Source organism: Brienomyrus brachyistius, chromosome 1 (assembly GCF_023856365.1).
Source record: "Brienomyrus brachyistius isolate T26 chromosome 1, BBRACH_0.4, whole genome shotgun sequence".
Taxonomy (NCBI): domain Eukaryota; kingdom Metazoa; phylum Chordata; class Actinopteri; order Osteoglossiformes; family Mormyridae; genus Brienomyrus; species Brienomyrus brachyistius.
Window position 1 is genome coordinate 37,831,563 of NC_064533.1, and position 24,931 is coordinate 37,856,493.

The 24,931-nt window shown below is 44.3% G+C and overlaps 1 protein-coding gene across 3 annotated transcripts; it reads left to right on the top strand.

Moving 5' to 3' along the window:
- The first annotated feature begins 1,774 nt into the window (after positions 1-1,774).
- LOC125748174 (E3 SUMO-protein ligase RanBP2-like) lies at positions 1,775-24,909 on the top strand. Of its 3 annotated transcripts, XM_049024116.1 has the most exons (29): positions 1,775-1,966; positions 2,319-2,386; positions 2,459-2,570; positions 2,785-2,937; positions 3,032-3,262; positions 3,351-3,493; positions 3,795-3,990; positions 4,094-4,391; positions 4,566-4,747; positions 6,050-6,210; positions 6,494-6,620; positions 6,910-7,068; positions 7,150-7,287; positions 7,371-7,484; positions 7,706-7,936; positions 8,034-8,117; positions 8,365-8,494; positions 9,930-10,024; positions 10,193-16,292; positions 18,413-18,490; positions 19,320-19,505; positions 19,837-19,920; positions 21,718-21,827; positions 21,925-22,129; positions 22,238-22,327; positions 22,436-22,584; positions 22,840-23,113; positions 23,393-23,565; positions 24,489-24,909. In XM_049024116.1, exons 1-28 carry the CDS (start codon positions 1,895-1,897, stop codon positions 23,527-23,529), a joined length of 10,107 nt encoding a protein of 3,368 aa, XP_048880073.1. In that variant the 5' UTR covers positions 1,775-1,894; the 3' UTR covers positions 23,530-23,565; positions 24,489-24,909. The 3 variants fall into 3 exon arrangements, with proteins under 3 accessions (XP_048880073.1, XP_048880134.1, XP_048880223.1); XM_049024177.1 differs by lacking the exon at positions 18,413-18,490; XM_049024266.1 differs by lacking the exon at positions 18,413-18,490 and having other exon boundaries at positions 10,193-15,542.
- The last annotated feature ends 22 nt before the right edge of the window (positions 24,910-24,931 follow it).

A 24,931-nucleotide genomic window follows, 5' to 3' on the forward strand; every position in this document is an offset into this window, starting at 1 on the left:
TCCCAGTGTTGAGAGAGTGTGATTTGCATGTTCTTCCCATGTTTGCACTGGACTCCTCCCACAAGTAGGTGAATTGCCCAGGGTGTGTTTTGCGGTTTACTGACTTACTGTGTTTGGTAGTGGTATTCAAACTTTTTTTGTCCTGATCCCTGCCCCCATACACACACGTGCACATATGCACAAAATGGTATTCCAGGTACAGAATTAAAACCATATTTCTACAGCATTGAAAGCCATGGCAAAGGGTCACTTTGGTACCATGCAAACATGATTTTTAGCTTGCTTGTCAATGAGCACCGGCTCACCACAGGGCTGTGTGCTGACCACCTTGTTGTACTCCCTCTTCACTCATGACTGCATACCTGCCCGCAACCCCAGTATGATCATTAAACATGCAAATGACACCACAGTGATAGGACTGACAATGATGAGTTAGCTCACAGGCATGAAGTGCAGCCCCACACAGGATGGTGCTGCTTGGTTGTCAATACCATCAAAACCAGGAAGGGCAGTGAGGTAGCTGCTCCAAACAGCATCAGTGGAGAAATGGTGGAAAGTGGCTTAACCTTCAAGTTTATGGGCATCCACCTGTCAGAGGACCTGATATAGATGATCAACAGCACAGCACTGGTCATCTGCTTGTGACTTTCTGCTGTTGCAGCATTGAAAGTATACCGACACACTGAATCTCAGAATGGTTCTCAGGCTGTAACACCATGGACAGGAAAACCCTACAGAGGATCAGCAAGGCAGCACTGAGCGTCTCTGGGACCCAACTTGCCAACTCTGGAGGACACCCATGGCACTCAATGTCTCCGGAGCCCAACCACCATGTCCAGTGATCCAACACAACTGTCACCACTTGTTTACCCCCCGGCCCTCTAAAAAGCGCTACAGGAATATTTACATCCATACTTACAAACTCAGGAATACTTTCTGCCCCAAAACCACCAATCATCTTAACCAGGCAAGAAACAACAAACTCATAATATCAACCCACCACATGCCCATGAGCATTCTGCATGCACCTGTCTGTCAACCTGCAAAACCTGGTACTCCGGTTTCCCCCCACAGTCCAAAAACATGCTGAGGCTAATTGGAGTTACTAAAATTGCCCATAGGTGTGCATGTGTGAGTGACTGGTGTGTGAGTGTGCCCTGCGATGTACTGGCCCCCTGTCCTGGGTTGTTCCATGCCCATTGCTTCCGGGATAGGCTCCGGACTACTGGGAAATGGATGGATGGATGGATATACTGTTCTGTTGTGTAAATAAACCAATGCACTGCCCTCTTGTGGATACTTCCTAGGACTGCAAAGCCTTTCCTTAATTCACGCAGGTAGTTTTTTATTTAAATAAATATCCACAAACACGTACTCCACTTCAATCCCTCCATACACTTCTACACAGCTGTGTGTCTTTTACGAACTGGCTAACACCGAAGGACTTAAAATTTCAAAACAATACTCTTCCCGGGAAAGCGTGGACCATTAATTAAACAAGCGTAATTACACTAATGTAACGTATACGTTTTTGAAGCTGATAAAAATATAAATAGATATCAAAATATTTAATTAAAAATACGCGCCTTTCGTAGAACGAATAGGGTGATTATTTACACATGAGATCTCGGGTATATTTACCTACAAAACACCGTTACTACCACACTAGAATAAAAAACGGAACATGGACGGACTGGAGAGAGGGTATTCGGATCAGCCAATGGGAAACTTACTGCTAACCACGTGTCCGCATAGTGTTGTGACGCGTGAACCCGCGCGTAGCGTTATAATACGACGCGGCAGAAGGACTTCCTTCCGGCGGGTTGTGTCAGTGCGTGTTTCGGCAAATAAAAAGGTTTAAAAGCGTAGATCTCAAAATTACCCGTCCGGACCAATGCAGCAAAACGGAGCTGACGCGGACCGCTTCCTATACTCAGTGCGAAATGCGTCCCCTACGGTGAAGGAGGTGAGCGAAAACGACTCGGGTTGCTCGGTAGTAGCAGGCCTGCCCCTCAGCACCCGGCCAGTTGTAGTCGCAAGGCGCGTTCGTATGAAATCTCTGACACAGTATCCACAGGCGACATACCGGGACGCTTTTGGACAACTTAGCGGTTGTAGCTGGCTAACTAGACGCCGCTCTTCAGTATGATTAACTTATTTTAATTTTTATGAACATGGTACTCGCATGTCCAGCTGGGATGTTTCTTGGTTGTCCGCTTATTAACAAATCAGAAACTTTAGAATGAGTTTTGATACTCGTCAGGAGTGCTACCTGCGCTTGTATCCTGTATCACTTTTCGAGTGTTTCCGATTTACAGGCGCCGGAGAAGTGCTTCTTCCTAGCCAAAAAATTCCTTCAGAACAGAGAGCACGAGCAGGCTAAGAGGTGAGGTTCTGTACACGTGCTAATCGATTCTCCCTATGCTGCCGTTTTACACACAATCCGATCTCTGTTTAGACATGTGTCAGCGTACCTGGGCGTTAAGGAGAGAGACCCGAAGGCACACAGACTGTTGGGGCTGATCTTTGAGAAGGAAGGAGATGTAAACAAGGCTGTGGGCTGTTACAAGGTCTGTCTGCCTGTCTTTGTGGGTAGGTGTGGGGTGGCAGTGTGTATTCCAAGAAGCAAAGACCATTCACGCATGGCTTTGAGATTCTAGCTCCCTTAATTGCAAAATCAACTGTGAGTTTAGAACTTGAGAACAGAAGTGCTGTGTTTGCTGTCATGTGTCATGCTCATGTTTTGGAGCAGTGCTCTGTATAAACCAGCTTGCCGCCCTGCAGCGCTCTGTGGATCTGGACCCAAGACAAAAGGATGTCGTTCTCAAAGTGGCTGAGCTGCTCTGTGACTTGCCAGAGACAGACAGCAGGGCAGAGTTCTGGGTGGACAAGGCAGCCAAGCTTCTACCAAACCATCGTACTGTCTTCCAGCTGAAGGTGGCTTTGTTTAAACAGACTTGTGGTCACCTAAATGATAATGAGGATCATCAAATTATTCCTGCTCATGTTCAGTATCTCATAACTGCTGCAGGAGAAGCTGCTCAGTGCACAGGGTCAGCGAGGCAGGAACCAGCTGTTTAACCTGCTGAAGTCTCAGCTGAAGGTGTGCCCAAGTGACCCCTACATCAACGTGAAGCTGGTGCAACTGTACTGTTCTGACGGGCAGTTAAAGGAAGCAGTTGACCACTGCCTTGCTGTGGGGAGGAAAAGGGACATGCGATACAGCCTGGACTGGTACTCCACAGTCATGCAGACAGTTCAGGTGTGCTGTTTTTGCCTTGCCTCGTGTAAACAGGCAGATTGGGAGTGTGCGGTTTAATGACAGGGCGGTCCCGCTTTCTCTCTTGCAGGAATACTTGACCCAGCCCAGTGTGCTGTCCAATCACAGTTTGTGTTCCTTGCTTAGAAGGGAGTTGCTCTTGGCCCATTGCAACTTGCTAAGACTGACTCTGTTTGAGCCAGGGGTGGAGCAGAGTGTGAAAACCCTGCAAAGGTAGGACTCCTACTGGGCAGATCAATAAGTGTTAGGTGCTCTGCTACGAAGGTCCAGGAACCTAGTTCCTGGTTCAGAGTTCATAGGCTGTCCTGATTGGGAAGAACGTCTAGTTCTTCTGGTGGGAATGGACATATTCTCTATTTTATTCCTTTATAAAACCAAGTTAACGGTAGTCTTCTGATTTAAGTTTAGGTGGGAATTCTCTTGGAAAATATGGTGTTTTGGTGTAGTACATTGTCTACTGTAATGGCCAAGATGAACCATTTTCTATTTGTGAAGTTTTTTGCCATATCTGCAGTTTCGACCAAGCCATGCAGTCTGTGAAGATGGCATCGGGTAATACTGCAAACGGGCTTACTGAGTTGCTCTCCGAGCTCAGAGGTCACCTATACCTGTACGCTGGAACATTCTTCCTGAAGATGGTGCACAACAGAGAGTATCAGAAGAAGCTTGGAGTGCAGCTGGCATCATTATGCTACCTTTTAGCCTATCAGGTGAGCCCATCGGGTGGTATATTTCTTCTGTTTTCAAACCACACATTAAGAACACTCTGAGAAACTGAGTCATTGTGACGTGAGTCGCATACTCCTGCCCCAGATTCCCAGACCGAAGAGCAGACCTTCTAAAGGGGAGCCAGCTGCCAGTCAGCTGTTGGATCTCCTGGCCTGTGATCGCAAAAGCCAGTCTGGGCACATGCTTCTGAGCCTGGCCCAGGAGGGTGAATGCTTCAAGAAGATTGTGGAGGACCTCGGCAATGAGCCTGGGAAGAAGCTTCTGTTTGAGGACCTCTTTGGTCAACTGTGTCCAGCTCACCAATCCTTCATTGCCAATGACAACATACGTGGTGTGAGCACAAAGATGCCAGAGATAAGCGACCTTGAGAAACTGGATAGTGGTAAGATGTCAACTAATTATCTGTCATTAGCACTGCCATGAGATCGGTTTAAAAAAATACATTTAAAAATGGGGGCAGGAGTCTATCAACTGATTTACATTTTTATAGTGTAAACTGAAATCTAACAGTGAGGAATTGAATTGGCTGCTTAATGAAAATATTTATTTCCTTTAGATGCAGTCTTGCTGTGTGGAGAGAGCCTGCAGGAGCTGACCTGGCTGGGCTTGCAGTTGGTGCTCTTGGGTCGCAGACCTTGTTTTGGGGCCTGGCTCAAAAAATTGTTTCCCCGCCACAGCCAGGAAACCTTCAAACTAGACAGTAATGCCACTGAATCCATTTGTCTGCTTGACCTTGAGGTAATGCTTCCTCTGTTCTTAAATGGTGTAGCTGCAACATTCAGTTGGATAAATAAATAAGAAATACCTAACTCGTCACTATTTCTGGGCTCCTGCCATTGAATATGTAGGAGCTTCCATGTGTATGCATGAACCATTCACACCTGGCCACATCCCCCCCCCCTTTCATGGCGCTGATGGGGATGTATCTGGATCGCGTTTCACCGTTGTGTTGTTCATCTAATTGCCATGCGAATGCGATTTGAATACGTGAAAATGCAGCTACTTAGAATACGAATAGCGATCTTCAGGTGAGGGCAGTGCTACACACCCCCGATGAAGGTAAAACAAAGATGGTGACATGGTTTACTTTTTGTTGTGTAACTGAAATACACAACAGACAATGCAGTCGATTCCAGAGGGTTATGGACTGGTGCTGAAGTTTGGGTGGGAGTGGCCCCTACTTACTGCCATTCTGTGGCAGCTGCAGTACTTAAACACATGCTTGTTAAAATCTGCTTATTTGCTCAGTCAGTGGAAAAACAGTAAATGATTTTGTTTCCCATTTGTTCATTATGTAAATATCATGTATAATCTTAATTACGGTATTCATATCTTAATTACAATGGGATTGGTAATGGATTGCTCATATCAAAGGTGGCTGCTTTCGGTCTGCTGCCTAACCTTTCTCCATCCTGTTCTGCCTTATTTGTCCCTATTCCCTGATCAGCTGTCCTGAAACATGTAACTAGGACTGTTACATTTGAGTAGGATGATACAGCTGAGGAACTCTTGTAAAACATGCGGTTTGTGTATGACTCCATGTTGATGCTGTACTGTAGGACTTAATCAATCGCTAGTCACCATAATGCACCTGTCTCTGGAGGCTCTGAACACTCGCCACTTGCTCAAAAATCCGCCTACATAGTTGACTGCCGATGTCAGTGTTTCATCTGTGCCCTGTTTTTGTGTTAGTGCTACTGGATGTTATCAGTATTTTTAGCCCAAGTGACAACTGCATGGTGGTGTGTGTGTGTGTGTGTGTTTCCTCCCCCCCCCCCCCTTCATTTCCATTTGTCACCAGACTCTTGTGGTTGCACAGGGATAACCTGTTACTTCATTGCAGGGTAGTTAATCATCTCATGGATTAACTTTTTCCTCATGAATTATCACTCTTGCCAGTGGTACGGTTTTGCTCTGCTCTGGATTAAACCCACATTCCAGGCATAGAACATACAATATAACCAGAATCAGTTTTATCTGATGTTCTGTTTCTAATCCAAGATAGTTTTACTGAAGAGCCTTCCTGAATCTCTGTTCTAGGTGTTCCTGTGTGGCGTAGTGTTCACCAGCCCGTTGCTGCAGACAGGCCACGGCGTTCTGCCACCTTGCTGTTTGCCCTTGCAGATCATAGGGCAATTAGCCACAGAGAGACAGAGTGAATGGTGGGACGACGCTTGTTGTTTCATCAACCGAAAAGTGACGTGAGTTTCTGTAGCCCAGGTGGCCAAAGCTTTCCAGCTTATCAGTGGCTACAATAGAGGGCAGTCAAGATACAGTGATGGAGAACATTTTTTAGCTTGTTCCATGTCACTGAGACACATGATGGGAGATAGCAAGGTGTTGCAGTAATGGGGGCTTTTAAAAGGTTTTATTTAATGTTTTCAAAGCCTTTCTGGTGCTGAGCTTAACTTTTTTTTGTAATAAATAGACCTCAAAATTAAAGCCCCTGTTCTCACCAAAGGAATTGTGTGGGTGGTTCTCTAGGTTGTCGAACACGGCGAGGGTGCAGAAGACCATCCAGTGTGGGCTGGACACCCTGAAGGGGATAGGGACGCTACACGGTCTGCAGCCGGCACTGCTCATATGCTGGGCACAGCACCTCAGTTACATGGTACATCTGCCGCTGCTCTTCTCCAGCAGCACCGGAGACGTGTGCTTTACGATTGCGTCTCAGAAGTGTAATTTAGAACGTTCTCACTGTGGGACTGTCCCTCTGGTTTCTTTGCCTGTAGACAGAGCTAAATATAAAATGAAATTGGAATATTATAGACCAATCAGAGGTGGGTATTTTTACTGGCCTGTGCCCAGATGAGCATTGGATTTCTTAAGGTTTTAATGCCATGAAATTTATTGCTAGAAACTGACCTGTGCTGATACGACCTCTTCCACCTGTTTCCCAGGGTCATAGCCTGAGGTCCTGTGACAAGAGGGCTTATATTGGTCGTAGTGTGCATTACTGGGCTGTTGTGAAGCCCTTGCTTCAAGACATTAAGGCAAACCGGGGTATTCCTATACCACTCGAGCCCTTGTTTCCACACGTTCCTGATAAAGATATTCAGGTAAATTTAGATGTCTTCCCAAATTGCCTGATAAATGACTCCTCTGTATGGCACTAATTTTTGAAGCTGTTCCTCCCTCAGGTATCGGCTGTCGTTGGGTATGAAAACGAGGCAGAAACAGTCTTTGCGGTGCTCCAGGATATCAAGGGAGAGACAGAGCACGCAATTTCTATCCTGGAGAACACCAAGACCATTTCTGCATTCTGGCATTTGGCACAGGTGTGTTGGGCCCGGCTGCCTTTTGCGTAGACCCATGCTTCTTACCTAAGTGTGTTTACGATCACGTGAGATACTCTTTGCAGATCTTTAAAAGGCGTGAAGAGGCGGCTAACAGTTCAGAAAAAGCTGAATATCTTCAGAAGATACGGAAGTATTTAACCAAGGTGTGCCAAGCCGATGCTGCCGATCTTGAGAAGGTGAGGCTTGCCATTCCTCCACCCTTGTGATGTGATGCTGCTTAGAGCTGATTAGGATGAGTACCTCATGGACAGAAGCAGGGATTCAACCCTTAGGTTACAAATCCATGTTCTGAACCATGATATTTTGCCGTGCTGACATATTTATTGAATCCGTATCTGTGCTTTTCTCAGTGCTTAAATAATGACAAATGTATGTGTGTGCAATAACTGAACACTAGGTGCAGCTGCAATGCTCAATGCTTTCAATGGAGGAACTCATGGATTGGCTGAGCGAGGTCAGGCAGCAGCTGGGGGAGGGTACAGAGGCCCTGGAAGTTGAGGCTGCCTGTCAGGAGTTGCAGCCCGGCACTAGTCCCATCTTTGTGCTGCCGGAGCCCTCTGATCCCTCCTCACTGAGCTCTAGGTCCTTGCCAGCCAAGAGTGTGGCTTCACCCTCAAAAAGGCTTGTGGTATGTTAGACGTATCAGGATGCAGTAACATCCTTAATTTCTCACCATGCTTCATAGAACCCTACCCCAGGATCTGCTCTCTCGCTCTGTTTTCTAGTTCTCACCTAAGACCCCTCCTCAATGGGCTGAGGACCAGACGTCTATGTTCCAGATGTTGTTCCAAGAAATGGAGGCCCTAACGGTTGGCATGCCATCTCGAATTTACTTACGAATGTTGTCTTGGATGTGTCATTCTCTGGGCCTTCCTGCAGGTTTAGTGCCTTCTATGTGGAACATTTTCTGCCCCTTCTGGGCGGTTAGGGTTAGCCTGTGGGCAGAACTTAGTAGGCATCATTTGCTCATGCCAGTTGTGTTGCATGGTGCAGCTTGTGTCCTCCAGGTGTTGGAGAAGTTGTCAGATGTCAAGCTTGTCTCTAATTGGTACACAGAATGAGCTACACAACTGGTCTGGATCCATGGCATCCACCAACCCTCGGGTACCTGTGGACGCCCACAAAGTGGAATCTCAAGGGGAGTCTTTTTCACCGGCCCAGAACTTGCACGGTGCCCCCCTCACAGGTAATTCACCAAGGCTGTTCTTTTTCCCAGCTTTTGAGCACTTTTTTCCCTTCTTTTTAACAGACCTCAGATTAACATAATCACCTATATTCCTCAGAGGGTAGTGGATCATTGCGTTATAGAAACATAATACAGTGGGACCTCAGAACTCAAACTTAATCCGTTCAGAACTCGGGTCTCGGGTTCGAATTCTAAAAAGTTCAAGTTCTGATCGAATTTTCCCCATAAGAAATACTGGAAAACCAATTAATTGGTTCCCGGCCCCAAAAAAATTACACCTACAGGTAAATGTTTTACACCTGGGGTCACATGGTGGTGCAGTGGATAGCACTGTTACCTCACACCTCGGCCGAGTTTGCATGTTCTCCCCATATCGTTGTGGGGTTTCCTCCAGGTACTCCGGTTTCCCCCCACAGTCCAAAGACATGCTGAGGCTAATCGGAGTTACTAAATTGTCCGTAGGAGTGCATGTGTGAGTGAATGGTGTGTGAGTGTCCTGTGATGGGCTGGCCCCCGTCCTGGGTTGTTCCCTGCCTTGTGCCTATAGCTTCTGGGATAGGCTCCGGACCCCCCACGACCCGGGAAGATAGGCGGTTTGAAAGATGGATGGATGGATGTTTTACACCTAAAATAAAAATTACACCTAAAAATGTATTCAAACGATGTGTAAAGTTTAAAAAAAAAAAAAATTTAAACCAATGACACCTTTTTCATAAATTCAGACACAGCGAGCGCCAACACTAGACTATGCTATGAGGTCCATTGTTAATTTTTATTCTGTATTCGTTAATTTTCATAAAAGCGCAAAACTTTTTGGTTATAACATTTTATACAACTATTGCGTAACTTTTTTTTGGTGAGCAATGGCTACCAAAATGATATAAAGTACAGTGTATTACCTGATGGTGATATTTTCAATAAAAAAAGGCACTAACAAACGATATTATCACAGCGAATGCGAGGCTGAGACTGAAGCGTTATCCTTTGTTTCCGCTGAAAGATGTGCCGGGTGACTCATTTCTTCACGCGTGCAAGTTATCTTAGGTCGGCGTTCACGGTTCGACTTCTGAGATTCAGATCGAGATCTTTGTCATTTTTTTTCGAGGTGGTTGGTTCGACTTTTAAGAAATTCGAGTTGTAATGAGTTCTGAGTACTGAGGAACCATTGTATTTCTATTTTTATGGCTACAGCTCCTCAGAATACTGACGCAATATTTCTTAAAGTTCCAAATTTAAGAAACATAATTGCTGCTGTTTTGATAAGTCTTTGAGCATTTATCAACATTATATTACATATCAATTTCCCTCTGCACCCCTGTTCTGGATAAATATGTTTAACCCTAATCCTATTTTATGGCATTTATGTGGAAATTAAGTCTGTAAAGCTATTGTCTGGGATAATTTGTCAGAAGTATAACACTTTATCTCCTTATAGTGGCTACAACTGGTCTTTCTGGGTATTACAGTCAGCCTCCTGCTTATAATTCTCAGTACCTCCTTCGTACAGCTACCAATTTAACCCCAACTAAGGTATGTGTTTTTTCTTTATTAATGTAATGTAAAATGTATGTGCTGTATTATTGGAATAAGTTACAAAAGTAAATACAAGATGTATTACTATAATTCAAGCAGTGCGTAATATTCTGTTGTCCTGTATAATTTTACTACTTGATTTAAAATGGACCCATCTCTTTCTAGGCTCCAGTGTATCGGATGAACAGTCTTCCCCCCCAGCCACGCATGTATCCCCATGACCAGCTGTATGGTGCTCCTTTGCACTTTGATCAGCCAGCACCTAGCCTTCTCTCCCCCTACGGCGAGGACTACTATAACCATGCTGTTTCTCAGTCCACTACTAATCCCACTCTACCTGAGCCCGGTTATTTCACCAAGTCAAAGTCACAGCCACAACCACCGAAATGTGGGGAAGAAAAATTCCATGACCTTGTGAAGGCTGGTTTTGACCAGCCAAGCCCAGCTGTGCATCTTAAAGCTGGAGTAATAGCCCAGTCTACCCCAGCAGCTGCCTTCAAATTCAATTCAAATTTCAAATCAAATGATGGAGATTTTACCTTCTCATCTGCTCAAGCAAAAAACAATGAAAGTCTTCTGAGGCCTTTGACCTCTGATATGCATATAGGAACTGAAGGGTTTCTAGGGGAGACGTGTCCTGATGAAGACCAGATACCTGGCCAGAGTGGGATCTTTAGTTTTGGCTATAAAGATTCCTCTGGGATTTCACCTACCAGTGCTACACAGAGTCCAAGTAACCAGAACATATTTGCTGAGAAAGAAAAGCCATTCACTTTCACAGGTATGTCTAAAATGTTGGATAGAGTGGACAAGGCAAACAGAAAGCAGCGGGATGAAAAGGGTATTGAAAGTGACAATGACAGTACTCGAGTAGAAGAGGAAGAGGATGGCCCTCACTTTGAACCTATCATTCCTCTGCCAGATAAAGTGGATGTAAAAACTGGAGAAGAGGAGGAAGAGGAGATATTCTGTAGCAGAGCCAAACTCTTCCGCTTTGAAAGTGACAGTAAGGAGTGGAAAGAGAGGGGCATTGGCAGTATCAAAATATTGAGGCACAAGACATCAGGCAAGGTCCGCCTCCTAATGAGGAGAGACCAAGTGCTGAAAATCTGTGCCAACCACTACATTACTGAGGATATGGAGCTTAAGCTCAATGCTGGCTCCGACAGATCCTGGGTTTGGCATGCAGTCGATTATGCAGATGAGATACCAAAGCCGGAGCAGCTAGCCATCCGTTTTAAAACTGTTGAAGAGGCAGCCCTTTTCAAGGGCAAGTTTGACCAGGCCCGGATGTCTATACGACAAGACCAAAAACAGAATGTCTCCCCTAAATGTGTGGTCTCTCAGACAGTGGACGAGAGAGACATCTCAGAGTTTGGGGCCCAGTTTGCAAAGAAAGAGGGAGAGTGGGAGTGTAGTGTCTGTTGTATAAGAAACTCTTCTACAGCTATGTCATGTGCTGCCTGCCAGAATGCTAACCCAAATGTGAAAATCAAGCCAGAAATCAAATCTGCTGATGGTAAAGGGTTTGTAGCTCCCATACCTGCTTTGGGGGCTTTTACTTTTCAGTTTGGTACACACGTTCCGAAAACATCAGGCTCAGATTCTGCATCAATGGGATTTGGATCATTTCCACAAATACCTACATCATTCAAGTTTGGGACTACCACCGACTCGACCACTGCTGGCTTTGTGCAGGTAACTAAAAAGTTATCTCCAAAGATATCTTCAGAAGATACTGCAGTAAAACCAGCTAGTAGTTCATCCAGCAGTGGGTTTGGTGCTCAATTTACCAAGAAGCCTGGTCAGTGGGATTGTGGCACTTGTGCCGTAATGAATGAAGCCACTGCAACTTCCTGCATTGCTTGTCAGGCTCCAAATCCTAACCGCAAGTCTTTGATGGATTCCACATCTGCAGTGAAACCAGCTAGTAGTTCATCTAGCAGTGGGTTTGGTGCTCAATTTACCAAGAAGCCTGGTCAGTGGGATTGTGGCACTTGTGCCGTAATGAATGAAGCCACTGCAACTTCCTGCATTGCTTGTCAGGCTCCAAATCCTAACCGCAAGTCTTTGATGGATTCCACATCTGCAGTGAAACCAGCTAGTAGTTCATGCAGCAGTGGGTTTGGTGCTCAATTTACCAAGAAGCCTGGTCAGTGGGATTGTGGCACTTGTGCCGTAATGAATGAAGCCACTGCAACTTCCTGCATTGCTTGTCAGGCTCCAAATCCTAACCGCAAGTCTTTGATGGATTCCACATCTGCAGTGAAACCAGCTAGTAGTTCATCCAGCAGTGGGTTTGGTGCTCAATTTACCAAGAAGCCTGGTCAGTGGGATTGTGGCACTTGTGCCGTAATGAATGAAGCCACTGCAACTTCCTGCATTGCTTGTCAGGCTCCAAATCCTAACCGCAAGTCTTTGATGGATTCCACATCTGCAGTGAAACCAGCTAGTAGTTCATCCAGCAGTGGGTTTGGTGCTCAATTTACCAAGAAGCCTGGTCAGTGGGATTGTGGCACTTGTGCCGTAATGAATGAAGCCACTGCAACTTCCTGCATTGCTTGTCAGGCTCCAAATCCTAACCGCAAATCTTTGATGGATTCCACATCTGCAGTGAAACCAGCTAGTAGTTCATCTAGCAGTGGGTTTGGTGCTCAATTTACCAAGAAGCCTGGTCAGTGGGATTGTGGCACTTGTGCAGTAATGAATGAAGCCACTGCAACTTCCTGCATTGCTTGTCAGGCTCCAAATCCTAACCGCAAGTCTTTGATGGATTCCACATCTGCAGTGAAACCAGCTAGTAGTTCATCCAGCAGTGGGTTTGGTGCTCAATTTACCAAGAAGCCTGGTCAGTGGGATTGTGGCACTTGTGCAGTAATGAATGAAGCCACTGCAACTTCCTGCATTGCTTGTCAGGCTCCAAATCCTAACCGCAAGTCTTTGATGGATTCCACATCTGCAGTGAAACCAGCTAGTAGTTCATCCAGCAGTGGGTTTGGTGCTCAGTTTACCAAGAAGCCTGGTCAGTGGGATTGTGGCACTTGTGCCGTAATGAATGAAGCCACTGCAACTTCCTGCATTGCTTGTCAGGCTCCAAATCCTAACCGCAAGTCTTTGATGGATTCCACATCTGCAGTGAAACCAGCTAGTAGTTCATCCAGCAGTGGGTTTGGTGCTCAATTTACCAAGAAGCCTGGTCAGTGGGATTGTGGCACTTGTGCAGTAATGAATGAAGCCACTGCAACTTCCTGCATTGCTTGTCAGGCTCCAAATCCTAACCGCAAGTCTTTGATGGATTCCACATCTGCAGTGAAACCAGCTAGTAGTTCATCCAGCAGTGGGTTTGGTGCTCAATTTACCAAGAAGCCTGGTCAGTGGGATTGTGGCACTTGTGCAGTAATGAATGAAGCCACTGCAACTTCCTGCATTGCTTGTCAGGCTCCAAATCCTAACCGCAAGTCTTTGATGGATTCCACATCTGCAGTGAAACCAGCTAGTAGTTCATCCAGCAGTGGGTTTGGTGCTCAATTTACCAAGAAGCCTGGTCAGTGGGATTGTGGCACTTGTGCAGTAATGAATGAAGCCACTGCAACTTCCTGCATTGCTTGTCAGGCTCCAAATCCTAACCGCAAGTCTTTGATGGATTCCACATCTGCAGTGAAACCAGCTAGTAGTTCATCCAGCAGTGGGTTTGGTGCTCAATTTACCAAGAAGTCTGATCAGTGGGATTGTGAGACTTGTGCAGTAAGGAACGAGGCCGCTGCAAAGTGCTGCATTGCTTGTCAGGCTCCAAATTCTTGCATGTCTTCTAAGTGGGATTGTGACATTTGTGCAGTTAGGAATGAGGCCAATGCAACTCATTGTGTTACCTGCCAGGCTCCCTTCAAAATCCAGATGTTAGATGAACCATGGGATTGTGAGAAATGTTTGACAAGAAATGAATCCTCTTCAATTCACTGTGTTTCCTGTAGGACCCCTAATTCAAGTGCCAGCTTCAAAGCCACACCTTTACGTTCAGGCTTTAGTTCAAATCTGAAATCGCCAGAGCAATTTCCTAGGTTCAGTGATCCCAGCAACTTTAAATTTGGTCAAGCTGACGAGAAGGGTCCCCATCCATCTATGGTTGAACTGAAGTCGCCCACCTCTTCTTCTAGCAGTGGCTTTTCTTTTTCAATGCCAACCCCTACTGGGGGGTTTAAGTTTGGAATTCAGGAACCTGTAAAAGAGATTTCTTCATATAAGACTTCAATAGCCACTTTTGAATCCTTTCCAGAAAACTCTAGTAATGAATCTAAAGAAAAAGAAAACCATGGTACAGATGTCACCAAGTCATATTTTCAAGCTCAAGGTGAACAAGGCGAAGGTCCAACATTTCATTTCAAACCGTACACATTAACATTTGCAGATTTAAGCAGATCCTCTCAGGGTGACTTTCAATTTCAGCATAACGACCCTGACTTTAAAGGCTTCACCCAAGGAAGTGAACAGGTTTCTACATCACTTCAGCCTCCTGTTAAAATGAATTCCTCTGTTCAAGATGAAGATGACATGTACAAGACTGAGGAGAATGATGACATTCAGTTTGAACCTGTAGTCAAGATGCCAGAGAAAGTGGATCTGGTCACAGGGGAGGAAAACGAGGATGTGTTGTATTCTCAGCGTGTTAAGCTTTTTAGATTTGATGCAGATTCTAGCCAGTGGAAAGAGAGAGGTGTTGGAAATCTGAAGTTTCTGAAAAACAAAGAAAATGGAAGGCTTAGAGTGCTTATGAGGAGAGAACAGGTGCTCAAGGTTTGTGCCAACCACTGGATCAACACCACTATGAATCTGAAGCCTCTCTCTGGATCTGATAGAGCTTGGATGTGGCTTGCTAATGATTTCTCTGATGGTGATGCCAAGCCGGAGCAGCTTGCTGCCAAGTTTAAAACACCAGACTTGGCAAAAGAATTTAAGCTAAAGTTTGAGGAGTGTCAGAAACTTCTCCTGGATATACCTTTGCAGACTCCTCACAAACTGATTGACTCTGGAAGAACCGCACATCTCATTCAAAAAGCAGAAAAGATGAAATCTGGCTTAAAACATCTGAAATCTTTCTTGACTGATGATAAAGCAAAAATCAGCCAAGATGAAGGTCAAGTCAGTACTGCAACTGCTTCCGACACTTCGAGGTTGGTCCTCAAAAGCAATGCGGACAGTACAATCCCTACTTTGGAATGGGAAGATTATAACTTGCAAAAAGAACCCTTGCATGATGGTTCAGAAGCCTCTCTGTGTGCTTCCCCATCATGTAACAGTCCTGTTCAGAGGGCATTGTTTCGTTTTGGAGAGTCAACATCTGATTTCAACTTCAGTTTCCAGCCTATTGTCACCCCCACCAAATCTCCATCAAGAGTTAACCAGAGCAGAATATCTGTTGGCACAGATGAGGAATCTGAAACAACTCAAGAAGACGACAGGGATGGGCAGTTTTTTGAACCCATTGTGCCCTTACCTGATCTGGTGGATATCTCTACAGGTGAGGAAAATGAACAGGTGGTGTTCATCCACAGAGCAAAGTTGTTCCGTTATTCTAAAGATCTTCAGCAGTGGAAAGAGAGGGGTATTGGGGATATCAAAATACTGCAAAACAATGATTCCAAATGTGTACGGCTTGTTATGAGGCGAGATCAGGTGCTCAAACTGTGTGCTAATCATTGGATTACCTCTGACATGAAGCTGGAACCCATGAAAGGTGCCGAAAAGGCATGGGTGTGGAGTGCTTTTGACTTTGCAGAAGGCAAGGGTATCATTGAGCAACTGGCTGTTCGCTTTAAATCACAGGAAGTAGCAAATTCTTTTAAAGATGCTTTTGAGAAAGCTAAGGATGCTCAGGAAAACAAGGTTCTGGTCTCACCCATTTCACCTGGGGAAGCTCCCTCACAAGAGGCTCTCTCTTTGAAGCCTGCTGCTGTGATGTTGAAAGAAACTTCTCAAGAAAATCTTTCTCATGGGTCATGTACCTCAGACAGTATGACGGCTGCCCTATTCATGGCACACTCTCATAACCCATCTGCAGCTGTGGTTTCACCACCAAAATTTATCTTTGGCTCAGACTCTGTCCAAAAAATCTTTGGAAGCCCAACATCTTGTACACAGAATGTTTCCAGTAAGATTAAACCAAAAGAGAAAGCACTCCCTGATTCATCCCCAAGCTTCAAGATTTCCGTCAGTGCCTCTCAGCCCTCACTAAGTCCCATGATGCCTGCATTCAGAGTTCCAGAGGGAGGTAGGCTATGCTTGCTGTTTGATCAGTGGTCTAGCAAAAGTAGGGGTCCTGTTGTCTGAAGGTTTCATACTTCTCCGCATGTGTACCGGTGGACGTGTCCGCTCAAACGTTTATGACGCATTTGACGTCATTGTGGACGAACGCCTGCTGCACTCCAAATTTCTGTCTGCGCAGCTGTGGATACTCTGCGCATGATCACTTCGCTAGCATCCACTTTAAATGCAAACATGGAAGCTTTTGATGAATGTTGGGGTAGTTTGTAAACCCTACAGATTGTTTACAAGGTAATAAAAATGTTACATACATGCAAATGCATGTGTGAGTACTAGGGATGCACCGATCCAACTATTTCGGTTCCAATACCAATACCTAGGCTTTGGCTATTGTCCAATCCTGAGTACCGATCTGATACCGGTGATTAATAAGATGTGTGTCACACTTTGGAGAGGAAATAGAGATTATATTTAAGGAGACATCAGATTTAAATACTTGACCTAAATACCTCACTTTGGAAAACAATGTAAAAAATACACACAAATAGTAAATGATTCGGCTTGTACATAATACAACCTGGTAACAGTAAAGTAACAGAAATTTCAATTCCAATATAAGTATAACCGCAAAATTTACGTGCCCTTTAATCAACGGAATGTGCCATTGTTCAAGCATTACCTTTATAACCGTTGAAATTGATTCGCCAGTGTGTGATCCGTGGAAGTATTTAGCTTGTAGCACCGCACTTTGAGGCTCGCATCTCGTGTCCAACCAGTGTCCAGTTAAACTCAAAAGCGATAATGGGCACACATCAGAGTTCCAGATATCAGTAGTGAAGCTTATCGCTGGTACATCTTTTATAATTTTTGATACATGTTTGCATACTTTTTTGTACAGCTTGGGTCGAGCGGTCTTAGAAAAACATTTGGCAAACTGTACCTTGGTTCAGAGTGTTCAATCATGTGGTGGAATCCCTCATTTTCTACAACCGCGAGGGGTTGCTCATCCAGAACAATGAATTCAAGTACCTTTTTCTCTTAGTTTTGTCGCTTTTACACTATTGGTGGGGAGTTTCTCACATTTTTTCACTGCTGCCTGTAGAGTTAACCGCTTCGAACAGTACCCTGTTTTTGTTTCGTTGAACTCCTCACACTCTCTGGTATGATGCTTCTGGAGGTACTTTGTCAGAGAGATAGGCAACAGCACTGCAAACATTGGCTTTGCAGATATTGCAAACAGGAGTGGAACTTGTTGGTGTAGCAAGCGTGAAATACCTCCACACATGACGTTTTGTTGTTGGCTCTCTTCATGCTGTTACCTATTCTTGTAGTTTTTCTTAACAAAACGTGCTGGTTTAACTGCGCACCGCTGATGCATAACGGAGTTTCCGCGTACTTGACGTAGCTTCTGCACGTGTACGAATACAGAAAAACTTAATTTTATTAAATAGGTCGGTCCCATAGATTGGCCCAATGCTTCCGATATCCGATCCACCTATTTAGGCCATTATCAGACCGATACCCAATATAGGTATCGAATTGGTGCATCCCTAGTGAGTGCAGACTTGTCTCAAATTGAAAATCTCATGCCAGCCAGCTGGCCAAAGTTGCCAACCTTGTGAGCTTAGGGGATATCAGAATATTATTATTCTGAATAATAAGTAATAAAAATACAACATGTTGTGCACATGTGCAAAGTATGCAGCTTGACCAGAGAACTGTTTCCGTGTGTGCGTACGTAGAGGGGATACGTGAGTGTTGCGCTTGTGCAGAGAAGTATGAACCAGCCTTGAGGCTTCAGCTTGTGGTTCTGTTATGTACATTTCTCTGGCAAATAAGCATTTTATTCTATTTGAGAGAGTGAACAAGCCAGTGGCTATCACTTTAGCTTTAATTCTATACATTAGAGATTCCATAAATCATTCTGTATGTTTTAGTAGGGATACACACCAACACGCACTATATTCTGGATTGCGCGGGCATATGTATGTACATTCAATACAAATATACTGCTGTTGACTTTAAGCTGTATTTTGAAAGTTTGCATGAAAGACAGGAGTCCCTTTCCAACATTTCGTATTATCGCCTAAATTGGAATTTTCTTATCTACAATCGTTATTCTTTTAGGATTGGATTTTAGGCTTTTCAAAGATAATCCAATGGCATTTTGGACCAGCGCAGCACCCAACCGATTCGAACCTCAAGGTACTCTGTCACTGCACTGTGTACACAGTGACATGTCAGCAGTGATGGCTGCCAGATTTAACCTGGATGGTGTGGATCGGTGTGTTAACAAAGCCCTAACATGCTGCATGCTCTTCAAGGTCCAGATCGACGTTAACGTGGCTGAGCCATTTTAATTGTGGCCCAGTTTTTTTTTTTTTTCTTCCGTAAAGGGACATTCGGAGAGAGAGATGCTGACTTACTTTGTCCAGAAAATGGATGGAGGTTTTCCAGGTGCTTCCTGGTAACCAGCAGCGTGCATGCAGGGGTTTCGTCATGCTTCAGGCATGATACACTGCACGGTGATGTGGGGGTCACCCACATGGAGGCACCTTTGGGTGTTATGTAGAGTTTGTAAGGAGACAGGGCTGAAAAACGTGTTGCACTATGTTCTTCAACAGAAGGCAGTTAGAACTGGAATCAGACATGAGATCTGGGGCGTTCTGTCCTAATGAATAAATCTTCTCTTTAGTTGAAACACTCAAAATGTAAAAACTAAAGCATTTCTTCTGCATGCCTTCAGTGGATTGAGGCCCGTGTGCAACTAACCCCAGAGACGGCCAAACTTCTTCCCCCCCACCCCCCTTCATGTTGTCAAAGGTCTCTTCTTGCTCATTTGTACAGCTTGTTGTGAGGCCTGTTTCCAGCCGTGAATCCATTTCTAATTTTGGTGTGAAAATTAGTGATCCTTGAACATGCTTCATCCATAGGAATGTTATCCTGAAACCAACTCCTGGAATTGCAGCTGACTTTCCCTCACTTTAGGTTATTTCTATGTGTAACTCCTTGCATTCTGTGTTACGACATGAAGTTGCGAGTGACAGTAAAGGCAGAACAGACATCGCAGACAAGAGTGAAGATGTGGAGGATGTCCAGATCGTGTTTGTGCGTGAGCCCACCAGTGAGCAAGCGCGCCTGGCTCGGGAACTCCTGCTGCCCGTCACCTTCTTCTGTTATCAGAATGAGCCCGACTATGTCAGTGATGATGAGGATGACGGTAACTAACCCTCACAACATTCGAAATACCCGCGAAAATCTGAAAAGACAACTGGATTTAGTGTCTGGATGGGGATGGGCTAGGCCAGTCTGTTCAGTCATGAAGGATTGTACTGGGAGTTTAGTAAGTTTTCTGTATATGTTGAAAAGGCACCAGTAGAGGACGATGGCCAGCTTCTTGTAACTAGCAAGCTTCTCATTGATTTTGCTTGGTTCACTGCCTGGTTTCATTCTGAGGTGCTTATGAAATTACCTCCTATATCCTCCTGTGTATGATTTTGCTGTCTCAAAGAGCCAGGATTTTCAAATGCTGTCATCTTTTACTCTTTCAGATGAAGACTTTGAGATGGCAGTGAGGAAGCTTAATGGGAGGCTGTATCCCAGTAACGCTGAAGGTGCCACAGTGCAGGAGAAAGGTGAGTGACTGATATGACTTGGGTCCCCCTGTATGAATGAAGCTGGCAAGGGCTGTATATGAATACAAATACCTACTCTACATTTTTTAGTCTTTAAATTAGTGTCCTCCATAATATATGGGACAAAGATACATTTTTCTTTGATTTACTCCTCTGCTCCACAGTATAACATTTTAAATCAAATAATTTAGATATCATTAAAGTGCACTTTCCAGACTTTAACATGGTTATTTGAGTTTCAGTTCCACACTGTAGAAATTACAAAACTTTTTACACACAATCCCCCTATTTCAGGGCACCATAATGTTTGGGACATAGCAATGGTGTGTATATTAAAGCTGTCATATTTAGTACTTTTGCATGCAAGGGATTTTCAACGGCAGCTGCTTGAGGTCTGTGATTCATAGACCTCACCAGGTGCTGAGTATCTTCTCTGCTGATGCTCTGCCAGGCCTGCAGCCATCTCCAGCTCCTGCTTGTTTCAGGGACTTGCCCCTTTAAGTTTCCATGTCGGCCAGTCAAAAATTTTCCATTTTATTTGCTTTAAAAAGCTCTTGTGTTGCTTCAGCAGTATGTTTGGGATCATTATCTTGGTGCAAGATGAAGCACCGTGCAATGAGTTTGGAAGCATTTACTGGCACTTGAGCAGAAGATGCTTCTATACACCTCAGAATTCATTGTGCGACTACCGTCAGCATTTGCATCATCAATAAAAATAAGTGGGCCAGTACCTGTGGCAGCCATACATGCCCAAACCATAACACCCCCACCACCATGTTTAACAGATGAGCTGGTATGCTTTGGATCTTGGACAGTTCCTTTTTGTCGACACACTTTCTTCTTACCATCACTCTACCAGTTAATCTTGGTCTTGTCTGTTCATAAGAACTTTTTCCAGAGTTCTGTAGGCTGTAATTAAAGTAATTTTAATCTGGCGATCCTGTGTTTGTGGTTAACTAGTGGTTTGCATCTTGCAATGTAGCCTCTGTATTTCTGTTCATAAAGTCTTCTGCAAATATTAGTAACACCTGCCTCTTGATTTGTTACTGATCTGTCGGACAGGCATTTGGGGATGTTTCTTTACCAGAGTGAGGATTCTTCTGACACCAGCAGTAGAGGTCTTCCTTGGCCTGCCAGTCCTTTTGTGATTACTGAGCTCACCAGTGCATTCTTTCTTCTTAATGATATTCCAGACAGATAATTTTGGAAGCCTAAGGTCTGAACCATGTTTATAAATAGTTTTATTCTTACTTTTTAGCCTCATAATACCTTATTTCATTGGCACAGCTATTCTCCTCATGTGTAACAATGGCAACTACAGACTCCAAATGGTAGAAGCAAGCCTAGGTATCTTATCCCTGCACTAATGTAGTAATGAAACACACCAGCATAATCCCAAACAGCTGTGAAGCCAAATGTCTCAAACATTATGGATCCTTGCAATAAGGGGGACTGTGTATAAAATGAGTTGTAATTTCTAACGGCTGAAACCGAAATGTATGCAAATAACTTTATATTAAAATCTGGAGTTTGCACTTCAATTATGTCTAAATTGCTTGATTTGAAATTTGAAACTCTGGAGCGAAGGAGTAAATCAAGGAAAAATGTGCCTTTGTCCCAAACATTATGGAGGGCACTGTATGCTTCTTAATGGAATGAAGCATTACAGAGCCTTATTAGGTTTTATTGTTCAGGCAGCAGTCTTGTAAAAATGTTGCATTTTGCTTTGTCATGGCCAGTCTTTTTCTGCTTGTATAACGATAGTTCATGACATACTGTATTTTCACTCGCCTGTAGAATCCAGTGGAAAAGGGCTGGGTGATGGAGTTGCGACCTGCGGGGGAGTACCTGTAACTGAACTGGGCGGAGACAAGTGCCTCCAGCATCCCCACACAGAGGCTGACAAGGCAGGGGACATCAGAATAGTACAAGGACTTCTGGAGGTTATTTTTTGTGTACCGTCCACAATTATAACACTCACTGAATCCTACTCTTTCATTTCAGGGTATACAGAGGAGAGAACAGTTGTCTCTTTCCGCCGTGTCCAGCAGCAGCGACGCCACTGTGAAAGTGACTAAGGGCGTGCTCATAGTCCCTGAAAGCCAGCCTGATTCCACAAGTGATGCTTGCCCAGTCTTTGTGGCTGGAGATAGCTGCCCCATTGACCTGTCCGCCAAGAAAAGCAATGAGCCAGACTCCACCACTAAAGGTAGATGTACAGCTATACATTTGGGGACGCTATTGTGTACTGAAATGGCTATTTCACTTAAACGTGCACAGATTTTCTGCATGGATAATTTGTTTTTCCATCTTGCAGATGCTTTTTCATTTGGGATTCAGTCAGTGGGGACAGTTTCCTTTGCAGACCTTGCAAAGAGTTCAGGGGAATATGCTTTTGGAAAACAAGGTTGGTTCAGTTATAGTATAAATAGCTCCAGTTGTTTTTATCATATCTAGATTCAACAAATCTCATCTCGACCTAAAAATGTCTGTCTCCCACTCCTCATGTTTCTAGATTGCAGTTTTACTTGGGCTAATGCAGGAGCCACTGTGTTTGGGACTGGTATCGTGTCCCAACGAACAGAAGATGAGGGGAAGAATGACGATGCAGAGGTCCCCTCCAGTGACGATGTCCATTTTGAGCCTATTGTTCACCTGCCAGAGGTACAAGCCTTAGCCATAGCAGGGTTATTTCTCTTTATTCCCTACTTTCCAGTAACACCGTAGAGCCCATTTGCTGCCCATTTGCTGCCCGGTTGGCTTGCTGAATGAAATGTATTATTTAATGCAGAGTCTTGAATGAATAATAACACTTGACCTAATGTTCATTCTTATGTTTGCTGATTCATTTTTATGTGCTTTGCAAATATAGTTTTTTTTTTTGGTTTTTTTTTTTTAATTGGGTTTTTTTATTTGGAGGTGGAGATAAAGTCTGGTGAGGAAGATGAAGAGGTCCTTTTCAAAGCGCGGGCCAAGCTTTACCGCTGGGACCGTGACCTGGGCCAGTGGAAAGAGCGTGGTGTAGGAGACATCAAGATCCTCTGCCAGCCACAAAAATGTTACTACAGAGTCCTCATGCGAAGGGAGCAGGTTCTCAAAGTTTGTGCTAATCACACTATCACCACGGCTATGGAGCTGAAGCCTATGAGTTCCTCCAGCAATGCTCTGGTGTGGACTGCCACCGACTACTCTGGTAATTCCTCCCTCTTCAAAAGGGGCCTTTCTTTAAAGAAAACACTTCTAAGTGCCCCTGTTACTTAGTGCTCTGGGCCATTTCACTCCACCTTTGGGATTTTCTTTTTCAGCACTGCTAATCCTATCACAGCGGTGGCAAAAAGCTGCATAAGCCGTGTATTTTAAGGCTGCTGGTGTTTGTTAAATAGCACTTTCCCAGAATTGTATGTGGAAACACTGGTGTCGGGCATTTCATTTGAAATGTGAGTAGATATGGGTGCTGTTATTGTTTCCACAGAGGAAAATGAGAAGGTGGAGCAGCTGGCAGCTAAGTTTAAAAATGAAGAACTGGCAGAGTCCTTCAAGAAGATCTTTGAGGAGTGCCAGAGCCGTTTGACTCAAGTGGAACCTTCCCAGACCCCTGGCCATCTTTAGTTTTCCAGCAGAGACTAAGGGGGGGACATGATCCAGGTATATAAGATTCTAACAGGTCTGGATACTATTCAACCGAATAGTTACTTCAGTATTAGTTCAAATAAAAGAACTTGTGTCCATAGGTGGAAATTAGTGGGAGAACATTTTTAAACTGGATTTGAGAAAGCACCTCTTTACACAGCGTGTAGAGTATGGGATACTTCCTGTTAGTGTAGTGTGAGGTAAAACATTGGATCCCTTTAAATCAGAACTAGATAATAGCTCAGAGTTGTTAAAATCTTAGTTAAGTTCTCCCCAAACAAGCTTGATGGGCCGAATGGCCTGCTTTTGTTCATAATTTCTTGTGGTGGTGGTGGTGGTGGTGGTGGTAGTAGTAACAGTAGTAGTAGTAGTAGTAGTAGTAGTAGTAGTAGTAACAGTAGTAGTAACAGTAACTACTATTTTATTTTTGGGCACCTTTCAGACCAGTCACGATCACCTTACAGAAATTAAATGACTTAATTTTTTAAACAACAAGAAACTTGGTAACAAAATCAGAGTTCATGAAAGGGAGAAAGCTAATTTAAATGGAAGAGTTTTAAGGCATGATTTGGAGTAATTGAATAGAATTATGGATATTCAAGAGGAGAGAACTGCCAAGTCTGGGTGCTGAGCAGCACATATTATGGTGTGATCTCCTATGGTCATGAGCTATGGGTAGTGACCGAAAGAACGAGATCGCGAGTACAAGCGGCCGAAATGAGTTTCCTCTGCAGGGTGGCTGGGCTCTCCCTTAGAGATAGGGTGAGGAGCTCGGTCATTCGGGAGAGACTCGGAGTAGAGCCACTGCTCTACTCGAGAGGAGTCGGATGAGGTAGCTGGGGCATCTGCTTAGGGTGCCTCCTTCAACACTGTATTGGTACCATGTGCTGCCTGCCTCAGTGAATGTTTTTTTTTTTTTTTCTTCTCCCTTCCCTTAGGGTGGTTTCATAACCAAGCAGGATGGAACAGGAGGAAAGTCCAACCATGGAAATAAGTTTGAAGATGAGAACTTTGTTGTGAGACATCAGGCCAGGTCTGCTGTCCATGGTGAACCGCGACAGAAATACCACCATGGGAGTGGTCACATAGATGGGACATATTGGCTCAGTGGGGAGCCAGTTAAATGCATAGTTATTACAGACTGTGGGTAGCTCTAACCGACTCTCAACACTCTGCACTGTGTGCATTTTGTATGTGTGGTTTTGTAAATGTCTTTATATTAATTAATAAAGTATAAATTTTATTATATCTTTTCAATGCCCGGATTGTGGAGTGGAACGATGATGAAGAAATTCTGTTTAAGCACATTGTTTCCAAAATTTCCTGTTTGTTATCACTGTAAAAAAAAAATTAAAATAAAATTATCATTGCACTTAAAATA